Source organism: Chelonoidis abingdonii, chromosome 1, assembly GCF_003597395.2.
Source record: "Chelonoidis abingdonii isolate Lonesome George chromosome 1, CheloAbing_2.0, whole genome shotgun sequence".
Lineage (NCBI taxonomy): Eukaryota > Metazoa > Chordata > Testudines > Testudinidae > Chelonoidis > Chelonoidis abingdonii.
In genome coordinates, this window is record NC_133769.1 from 368,048,342 (window position 1) to 368,059,801 (window position 11,460).

The window sequence follows — 11,460 nt, forward strand, 5'->3', positions numbered from 1 at the left end:
GAACTGTGCTCAGCCATTCGGTCCCCTTAGTCCTTAACAGTGCATGGGATTCTCCCATTCCTAAGTGCAGGGCTCTGCCACTTGTCCCTTGTTGAACCTCATCAGATTTCTTTTTTTTTGGGGGGGGCCCAACCTCTTATTTGTCTAGGTCCCTCTGTTTTATTCTATCCCTACCTTCCAGCATATCTACACTCCTCCCAGTGTTTAGTTCACGAAACTTGCCATTGATGGGTGCAGTCCTCTCCATGCCATCCTCCAGATCATTAATGAAGATATTGAACAAAACCAGCCCCAGGACAACCCTTGGGGCACTCTGCTTGATACCGGCTGCCAAGTAAACATGGAGCCATTGATCACTACCCGTTGAACCCGATGATCTAGCCAGCTTTCTATCCACCTTATAGCCCATTCATCCAGCCCATACGTCTTTAACTTGCTGGCAAGAATACTGTGGGAGACCGTAACACAAGCTTTGCCCTCATCCACAGAGCCAGTTATCTCCTCATAGAAGGCAATTAGGTTAGTCAGGCATGTCTTGCCCTTGGTGAATCCATGCTGACTATTCCTGATCACTTTCCTCTCTTCTAAGTGCTTCAGAATTGATTCCACATTGAAGCCACAGATCATAATTGATGCTACAGATCATGGATCTGGGCTCAATCTCCCATGATGCATTGCTTTCTGTCCCAGCATTCCATGTGCTTCTGTCTCCAGTTCACAGCATTTATCAACATCCCTTGTTTTCTGTTCAGCCCACCACCTCTATCTGCTCGAATGGATCCTGCACTGCTCTGCTAGCTGTCAGTAGAACATCACAAATGGCAGTGGAATCAGCCTTGAAGTTGTGAAGGCAACGGGAGTCACAGTTGCCTGATATGGTGTCTGATGTGAATAGCAGCAGTGGTAGATTGATTTTGGCAGTCACAGAACAGCTGACCATGGTGGAATGTTGCTTTTGGGCTCGGGAAACTAGCACAGAGTGATGGAATAGCATCGTTATGCAGGTATGGGATGTCGAGCAGTAGCTGCAGAACTTTTGGATGTGGAAAGCCACCTTCCTGGAAGTGTGTACTGAGCTCACTCCAGCCATACAGCATAAGGACACCCAAATGAGAACTTCACTCTCACTGGAGAATTGCTTGGCGATTGCAATGTGGAAGATGGCAACTCCAGGCTGCTACTGGTCAGTCACAAATCAGTTTGGAGTTGGGAAGTCAACCATTGGGGCTGTGTTAATGCAAGTGTGCAGGTCCATTAATCACATCCTGCTGCACAAGACCGTGACTCTTGGCAACGTGCATGATATTGTGGACAGCTTTGTAGAAATGGGTTTCCCCAACTGCAGAGGGGCAACAGATGGCACGCATATTCCAATTCTGGCACCGGACGCCTTGTGATAGAATATATCAGTCAGAAGGGTACTTCTCCATGGTGTTGCAGGCACTTGTGGATCACCATGGGTGTTTCATTGACATCAGTGCAGAGTGGTCTGGAAAAGTGCATGACGCATGAATCTTTAGGAACACGGGCCTTTACAAAAAGCTGAAAGCAGGGACTTTGTTTCCAGACCAGAAGATCCCCATAGGGGATGTTGAAATGTCCATAGTGATCCTGGGACACCTGGCATACCCCTCAATGCCAAAGTTCATGAAGCCGTACATGGGAAACCTGGATAGCAGTAACGAGCATTTCAACAATAGGCTGAGTAGGAGCAGGACGACTGTGGAATGTGCATTTGACAGATTAAAAGCGTGCTGGTGATGCCTTTATGACAGGTTAGACCTCAGTGAGGAAAATATTCCCCTGGTCATAGCCATGTGTTGCACATTGTATAATATTTGTGAAGGTAAGGATGAAAAGTTTGCTCAGGGGTGCACTGCTGAGACAGAACACTTGGATGCTGATTTTGAACAGTGGGACACCAAGGCTATTAGAGGGGCACAATGGGAGGCAATTCAAATCAGGGAGACTTTGCAGCTGCACTTTAAAAATAACAACTAGTAATGTTTGTTGCTGTGCTTGGGATTGTAATGCATAATGAAGTCTACAATTGGTAGAGTAGAAAGCAGTTGTGATTGTTCAGGCCTAGGGTTCAATGTAAGGAAATGATAAAACTGCCTGCTGGTTTGCTGCTGCCATCTGCTATCACAGCTTCAACGGAAACAAATCAAGAGTGCTGATTATTCAAATAACTTTCCTTTTATTGCCAAAAAAACCCACAATACTATGCACACAAACATCTGAGCATAAGTGCAGCTTTCATTTGAAAAGCTGTCTGCAGAGGAGGAGTGAACGGTGAAATGAAAAGTCCCGGAAATCGGAAAGGAATGTGTGGGTGGAATTTGGAGAGGAAATGGCAAAGAGTTGTGAATGTGCAGAAGGGGAGGGCAGGCACCCATCTGCTCAGTCCGGAGCAGCAGGAGGGACCGCAGCATGGTGATTTGCAACTCCAAAACTTTTATCGGCATCTCCATTGCATCTCTAGTGTCTGCCTCATTTTCTTTTCTTTCCTAATTGTCACTTTCCCTCCACTGCCTGCATTCTTTCTTGTCTGCATCGAAGTACTGCAGCACCTCCCAGAACATATCTTCTTTGCTCCATCTTGAGCATTTTCTAATCTGATGGAGACACTTGGTTGGAGTTGAGGAGGTGCCTTCCAGTGAAGAGCTGCCAAAATCTTAACAACTGGTTCACTATAAAAAGTTCTGATTTAAGCAGGGAGGAAGTGGGGGAGGGACGGGGGGAGACATACTCATGGGGCCGGGGGCTCCTGCAGGACCTGGGGAAAATTGCCCCCTCTCAATGGCCCTGAAGCTCACAGCCCCCCTATTACCTTGCCTACAGCTCAAAGCAGCAGGACAACTCAGGATCTCAGCTGAGCTGCCCAGCTGATGCAGGCATCTGGCCACGCTGCAGCTGGGGGGAAAAAGGGAAGAAGTTGGGATAACCTCAGCCTCCCCAGTTGGGAATCCTGGGAGCAACAAGATGGTCTAGCCCGTGGACCGGAGTTCTTTGCCCACCCCCTGGCCCTTTAACAACCGGTTCTCCACGGAGGTCTAATTTTAGCAACCAGTTCTTGGGAACTGGATCTAGATCACCACTGGTGCCTCATTTCAAGGACATATCTAGTGAAACACAAGTAACAATAAACAGAAGCCTTATTGGTAAGTACATATACAGCATTGAAGCACTACATTAAAATACACTGCTTGTAAAACACGAATCACTTTCCCGCTGACCCTTGACAAGCACACATGCCAGTAAATACTGCAAGAATGGTGAGTGTTCCCAGGGGTGGGGGACGTTGTGCGTGGGAGAAAAGCAACATGAAAGGCTTTGCAGGGCACTTCTCAGGGGAAAACACTCTGAAGTTTCCCACCCTTTTCCACAGGCAGGGACATTGTGGCAGATATCTCTCTCCTGAGTGTAAGGAAGGAAGCAAGGGTGCATCCACTACATGCCTGTGGTTTCCGCCCCGGTCCTTATGCTGCTCGCCTCTGCTTCGGTCTTTGCTCAAGTAATTGCAGAATGACTGGAGAAAGTGTCTTTCAATGCGGGAAGGAACAAAGAAGCTCTGCCAAGGAACCTCCAGCAGAGGATTGCAGAGTACCTGCAAGAAGGTTTCCCAGAGATCTCTCTGGAGGATTCCAGTGAAATCTCAGTGTGCATCAACTCCTTGTTCTGTCATAGCCTAGCTGCATGGTAAAATGCCCAGCACACACAAACACAGCCAGCCTTGTACATTTCTCTGCCCTCAACCCACCTCTGCACTTCACAGAGCAAAACCACTTACCAGGGTCCTTATCTCCTGCTTCTGGCTCACCTGATTGTGACTGCCGAGACTGGTTGGACACCACCAGAGTGGAGAACAGCTTCTGACTGGATGCAGCGCTGGGCAACCCCATCATGGGCACCACATCTTCTAATGCCTTGACCTCTTCATCGATGACTTCCTTCTCTCGGGTAGATCCAGTTTCCGTTTGCTCCAGCCCCACTGAAATAGCCACAGGGCTCTTGGCAGTGGAAGTCAAGAACAACATCCAATGCCTTATAAAAATTGCAGGTCTAGGGCGCAGCACAGGAGCGACTGTGTGTCTCCCTTGCCTTCTGGTACGCATGCCTCGGCTCCTCCATTTTCCTCTGCACTGTAGCATGTCCCAATCATAGCCCTTTTCCCGCAAGCTGCAAGAAATCTGCCCATAGGTATTGAAATTCCTACAGCTGGAGCACAGCTGGGACTCCTCAACCTCCTCTCCCCAAATACTGAGAAGCTCTAGTAGCTCCACAGTGGTCCAAGTGGGAGACCATTTGCTGCATGGAGCTGCCATGGCCACCTGGGAAGCTGTGATGTGAACACTCCACACTGAGCAAACAGGAAAGGGAATTTCAAAATTCCTGGGCCTTTAAATGGGGAGGAGCAGAAAGTATTTACCTGGATGCAGGGCAGCAGAGATGAAACTTCCTGACCAGAGGGGTTAGGATGGGCATTGTGAGATGCCTTCCAGAAGCCAATTACACTGATGAAATCAGTCACCGGGTCTACACTGGCACTTTGGAGACAATTTTTTTGTGTAAAAAGCCATACAACTCTCATAATGGTGGCTTTATAATGTCACTGAAACTGAGGAGGTCTTTGTAGTGTTTACACTTCCACTATTTCTCCACCAAATGCTGCCTTTTGGAGAAAAAACATGGCAGTGTAGACAAGGCCTAAGGAACAATAAGGGAAAACCAGTATCCACTCGTATTTCCTGCTGGTGCATGTTAAGGTTTCCCACCCCACAATGTGTAGGAATTATTGACACAGGGAGCACCAGGAAATATGGAATTGGCATTAGTAGGGTCAGTGGTTCATAATTCATTTATCTGAATAGTAAAAATGTCATTATTCAGTGTGTGAAGAGCAACCAATCTGCTTCATCCATTAGAACAGCCTCCAGTTGTGCATGTAGTGCCTCATCTTAACATTGTCTCTCCATCCAGGTGTTTGTCCTGCGACCATCACCCAAGACCCTGGGCACATACAGGAAGTCAGGGGAACGTACGGTACATGCAGGAGACACCGTTGTGCCTCAGAGTTGGACACCTTCTCTCCTACTCCATTTCAGACTCCAACTCAACTGACTTCACCAACCCCTCCACCTTCATCCTGCTGGGCATTCCTGGCCTGGAGGCAGCCCATGTCTGGATCTCCATCCCCTTCTGTACCATGTACACCACAGCCATCTTGGGAAACTTCACCATCCTGTTCATCGTAAAGATGGAGCCGAGCCTCCATGGGCCCATGTACTATTTCCTCTGCATGCTGACCATCACCGACCTGGTCCTGTCTACATCCATCCTACCCAAAATGCTGAGCATCTTCTGGTTCTATTCCAGGGAGATCAATTTCAGTGCCTGCCTCACCCAGATGTACTTCATTCTCAGCTTCTCAGCGATGGAGTCTGGGATCCTTGTGGCCATGGCTTTTGATCGCTACGTGGCCATCTGCGATCCCCTCAGACATTCCACCATCCTGACAAACCCTGTGGTGGCCAAAATTGGTCTGGCCATGGTGCTGCGCGGCATCATGCTCGCACTGCCCTATCCCTTCCTGGTAAGGAGGTGGCCATATTGCAGAACGAACATCATTCCCCACTCGTACTGTGAACACATAGCTGTGGTGAAGCTGGCCTGCGCTGACATCAGCATCAGTAGTTACCATAGCCTTTCTATGGCGTTCTTGGTAATTGGCCTGGATTTGTTTTTTATCGCCGTGTCCTATACCCAGATCCTCAGGGTCATCTTCAGACTCCCAACAAAGGATGCCCGGCTCAAGGCTTTTGGGACCTGCAGCTCCCACTTCTGTGTCATCTTAGCCTTTTACATCCCACATCTCTTCGGCGCCCTCACACAACGGTTTGGGCACAATGTGCCCCTGCATTTGCACGTTCTCATGGCCAACGTGTACCTCCTGGTGCCCCCCATGCTAAACCCCATCATCTATGGGGTGAGGACCCAACAGATCCGGGTAAGGCTGCTCCAGCCCTTTACTCATGGTTCTCTGGCTCTCAGAATGAGCTCTGTGCCGAGTTGTCTGGTGACATGGTGCTGGCCCTCTTCCCAGAATCACTGACTGGCCAGTCAAAGAGACATTAAATCCTTTGCTGACGTTACTGTGCTGTGTCAGTGGGACAAACTAGGGAATCTGCCTATGTACAACTGATAGGGTTGCCATGTTTCTAATTGCTGGTAACTGGAAGTCTGAGGCCTCGCCCCTCTGCTGTGCCTCTTCCCCCAGGTTCTACCTCTTACTCACTCCTCTCCAACTCACACCCGTCACTCTCTGGATCATCCCTGTGACACTCCGCACTCCAAAGCACCCCATGGTGATGTAATTGTGGTATGTTTTGTACAAAATATGCCCTGTGAGGTATTATTCTAAAAGTCTTAATCTGCTAAACATTAATATCCCCTTGGGTTGTATATGCTGTCATTGTATGTGAAGCAATGAAATCCTGCTATCTGTGAGTTACTAAAGTGTGATGTGAGGCTGGAAACACCTAAAACCAGCCTTTCAGTTATGTCAAAGGAGTAGCCAGACTGTTAATTGCTGTTGTCAACACTCATCCAGGGAAGAATCCACTAGCACAGGAAATCTGCATAAGGAAGCCTCCTTGTAGGGAACATGGAGACAATGGAGAATGTTTAGCCAATGAGGGCACCACCACATGCGTCACACGCACAGACTTTCCAGCAAGCTAGAAGAAACTATGAAAAATGGGGAGTGGCATCATCACTTGTCTTCACTCCCCCACTACTCAACACCTGCAAGAAGCTCTGGAAGACAACAGACGTTGAATGGGGGAGGGAACCCAGGCTGAAAAACAGATACAGTCTGTACCTCAGGAATCTGTAAGCCTCCTTTTATCATCAGTCAGGGTGAGCTATTGCTGATTCAAATCCTATTTAGTTTGTATAAATCTTAAATTACAAGGTTGTTTGATTTCCTAGGTAACCTGCTTTGATATGTTTATCACTTATAATCACTGAACATCTGTCCTTCTGTAGTTAATACACCTGATTTATGCTTTATCTTAATCAGTGTGTTTTTGAATGAAGTGTTTGGGACTCTTAGCTCCGTTAACAAAGGTGGATATCTCCCCTCCATCGAGGTGGGAGTGGACTATTTAATGAGTTTATGCTGTACAGATCACTGCAGTGCAAGACAGTCCACTTCTGGGTTTATACTCCAGTAGGGGTGCAAGGCTGGGGAGCTGGGAAGTTGGCTGGTGCCTACAGTGATGGTCCATGAGTGACTTAGGTAAAACACTCAGGTGACTCAGTTGGGTATGTGGCACCACCTGCTGTGTTGTTGGGTGAAACAGGGCCTGGCTGTGTGTCACCAGAAGAGCAGGGGAGATGTCAACCCAGCTGAATAGTTAGGGGACACAGTGGTTCCAACAGCTTCCAGGCTTCACCTCAGGGGTACATCCCATCACAATCTCCACCCCCCACCCAAGCCCCGCAGCTGGGCTCCCTCTGTGATGAAGCTGGGATGGGAGCTGCTGCAGCCTGACAAGGAACCTGCCTGAGGGTAGGAGGTGACCCTGGTTAACGATCCAACACCTCCTTCCGCACTGCAGTTACCAGACATCATTGTACATAGATACATCAATAGAATTCTTAAGTCAATTTCATGGTAGAGATGGTGAGCTTTAGAGTTGCAAAGAGTTCTTTCAGAATTAATCCTGCTGTTGCAGTCCAGTGTCCAATATCAGCAGAGGTGAGAGTAAGCTTGCAGCAAGAAAGAGCGTTCTGCTGGGACCTCAGAGGGAAAGGAGAAAATCCCAGGTACTGCTGAAAGAATGAGTCTCCTTGATTCCCCTGCAGCAGTGGGAAGCTGCGTGCTTCCAGAAGTGGTGGTGGCTGAGACCAGCTCCTGCCCTGCAGCTGAAGGCAGTGCTGCCTCAGGAAGAAAAATGTCCATGTTGCTGCCAAACAAGGGGCAAAACCCAATGCTAGGGAGCAAACGGAGATGTGTCCCAGAAGGGAGCCCAAAGAAGGGAGCCCAGAGCCTGCCACTGAGTCAACTGTCCACGCTGTTAGCTGCGAGCACTTCACAGATGAATAGGGGATAGATCCCACTCATAGAAACCACTGAGGAGATGGATGTGGGTTTCTTTAGCAAGGCAGCAGGAGTCAACACTATCCCACTGCATAGGAAAGATAGGAAATCTGGCAAGAGATCACCATGGCTTAACCAGGAGACCTTCTATGATCTAAAACTCAAAAAAGAGTCCTACAGAAAGTAGAAATTCAATCAAATTACAAAGGATGAATATAAACAAATATCCCAAGTTTGTAGGGACAATATTTGAAAAGCCAAGGCTCTAAATGAGATTAAACTAGCTAGGAACATAAAAGGAAACAAGAAAACATTCTACAAATACGTTAGTAGCAAGGGGAAGACCAAGGACAGAGTAGACCTGTTACTCAATGAGGGGGGAAAGACAATAACGGAAAATGTGGAAATGGCAGAAGTGCTTAATGACTTCTTTGTTTCAGTATTCACTAAGAAGGTTGGTGGCGAGTGAACATCTAACATAGTGAATGCCAGCCAGTGAAAATGAAGTAGGATCAGAGTCTAAAATAGGGAAAGAACAAGTAAAAAGTACTTAGACAAGTTAAATGTCTTCAAATCACCAGGGTCTGATGAAATGCATCCTAGAATACTCAAGGAGCTGACTGAGGAGATATCTGAGCCATTAGCAATTATCTTTGAAAAGTCATGGAAGACGAGAGAGATTCCAGAAGACTGAAAAAGGGCAAATCTAGTGCCCATCTATAAAAAGGGAAATAAGGACAACCCGGGGAATTACAGACCAGTCAGCTTAACTTCTGTACCCAGAATGATAATGGAGCAAATAATTAAGCAATTTGCAAACATCTAGAAGATAATAAGATGATTAGTAACAGTCAGCATTAATTTGTCAAGAACAAATCATGTGAAACCAACCTGATAGCTTTCTTTGACAGGGTAACAAGCCTCATGAATAGGAGGGAAGTGGTAGATGTGGTATATCTTGACTTAATAAGGTTTTTGATATGGTCTCGCACGGCCTTCTCATTAACAAACAAGGGAAGTACAACTAGATGGAAATACCATAATGTGGGTAAAAAACTGGGTAGAAAACCATTCCCAGAGAGTAGTTATCAGTGGTTCACAGTCATGCTGGAAGGGCATAACGAGTGGGGTCCCACAGGGATTGGTTCTGCGTCCGGTTCTGTCAATAGCTTCATCAATGATTTAGATAATGGCATAGACAGGACACTTATAAAGTTTGCAATACCAAGCTGGGAGAGGTAGAGAGCTTTGGAGGATAGGATTAAGATTCAAAAGAATCTGGACAACTGGAGAAATGGTCTGAAGGAAATAGGATGAAATTCAATAAGGATAAAAGTAAAGTGCTCCACTTAGGAAGGAACAATCAGTTGCACACATACAAAATTGGAAATGACTGCGTAGGAAAGAGAACTGCAGAAAAGGATCTGGGGATCATAGTGGACCACAAGCTAAATATGAATCAACAGTGTAACACTGTTGGAAAAAAGCAAACATTATTCTGGGATGTGTTAACAGGAGTGTTGTAAGCAAGACACAAGAAATAATTCATCTGCTCTAATCCACACTGATTAGGCCTCAACTGGAGTATTGTGCCCAGTTCTGGGCAAAACATTTCAGGAAAGATGTGAACAAATGGAGAAAGTCCAGAGAAGTGCAACAAAAATTACTGAAGGTCTAGAAACATGACCTCTGAGGGGAGATTGAAAAAATTGTGTTTGTTTAGTCTGGAGAAGAGAAGACAGAGGGGACATGATAACAGTTTTCAAGTACATAACAGGTCGTTACAAGGAGGAGGGAGAAAATTTGTTCTTCTTAACCTCTCAGGATAGAATAAGAAGCAATAGGCTTAATCTGCAGCAAGGGAGGTTTAGGCTGGACATTGCGAAAAACTTCCTAACTGTCAGGGTTGTTTAGCACTGGAATAAATTGCCTAGGAAGGTTGTGGAATATCCATCACTGGGGATTTTTAAGAGCAAGTTGGACAAACACCTGTCAGGGATGGTCTAGATAATACTTAGTCCTGCCTTGAGTGCAGTGGACTGGATGAGATAACCTCTCGAGGTCCCTTCCAGTCCTATGATTCTATAGCACCACCTCAGGAAAGGACGGGGATGGAGAGCCTGCCACTGAGACAACTGTCCAGGCTATTAGCTGTGTCTGAGCCCTTCTCGGCTGACCAGGGGAGAGATCTCACTCTAGAGAACATACGGGTATATGTCCTAGAGGGGGACCCAGAGAAAGAAACTGGGAGATGAATAGTGGGGGTACAGGAATGTCTCCTCACTGATCACATGGGGGAGGATGCCCAGGGCAGAACGGATGATTCAGCATTTGTACTTCCAGGCACCCAACCTTTGGATCAGGCTTTGAGAGGGAACTGTATAACTGACCTGCCGGAGGGGAGCAGTCACACAACTCACCTCTCTGGGATAGAGAGGGGGTGATGGAGGGTACTCCAATCCAGCACCTGATTTTTCAGGACTTTGTTCCTGACTTGCTTGTGACAACTAACTCTGTCTCTTTCAGACAAGATGCAGGTCCAACTGAATCAATAGCTGTCTGTGGAAATGCTAATGACCCAACTGAGAGAGGTGAGGAGGAAATTTCCTGGGTTGGGAAGACAAAGAAAGTAGCTGTGAATGAGTTGCTGGGAGAAGACATCTCTTAGCCCAGAGAGCACAGATCACAACCCTCTAGGAAAGGCTGCGGGGGCGGGGGGGGGGGAAGCAAGGTCCAAGTGCTAGGAGTGGGGATCACAGGGAAAGTCCAAGAGGGGAGTGGATTTTTTCCCATGGACATAACCCTGGGGTTGGGAAGCAGCTCCACAGAGGGTTATCCACCATGCAAAGTCCCCTTACATCCTTACCTCACCAGACCCTGGCATACCAAGACCCCAAAGATGGCTTTAGACTGCAGGTCCCTACTGAAGGGGACACCTAGGGGAAAGGAAAACCAGTAACTAAACACTAAAACTAAACAAATTTAACTAACGCATTATTTTTTTTAATGAGTATTATCAGCATGGAAGTATGTCCTCTGGAATGATGGCCGAAGCATTGTTGTACCATGGTACTATGCTATATAATTGGTTATGTTTTGGCTATATACTGTGTATGTTTTATAATAAGAATTAAGGTATTAGAATAAATGAATAGGCAAGTGGATACTAGTATTAACCATTTTCTTTTTATTCATGCCTCGCAAGCAACAGACAGAATCTTGTCTGTGTCTGTGTTAATTAGATTAGAGAAATATTGGAGGCCCAGACCCCGGTGTGACCAAAAATAGTTACAAGATTTAGTAATGTCTAATTTACAATGTCTTTCTTGTTCAACATAAAACACTGCTATTTG

General features: G+C 46.7%; 1 protein-coding gene across 1 annotated transcript; it reads left to right on the forward strand.

Annotated features, from left to right (window-relative positions):
* The first annotated feature begins 5,050 nt into the window (after nt 1-5,050).
* On the forward strand, nt 5,051-6,115 carry LOC116817213 (olfactory receptor 52R1-like). Its single transcript, XM_032767101.2, has one exon. The coding sequence runs from the start codon at nt 5,051-5,053 to the stop codon at nt 6,113-6,115; it is 1,065 nt and encodes a 354-aa protein (XP_032622992.2).
* The last annotated feature ends 5,345 nt before the right edge of the window (nt 6,116-11,460 follow it).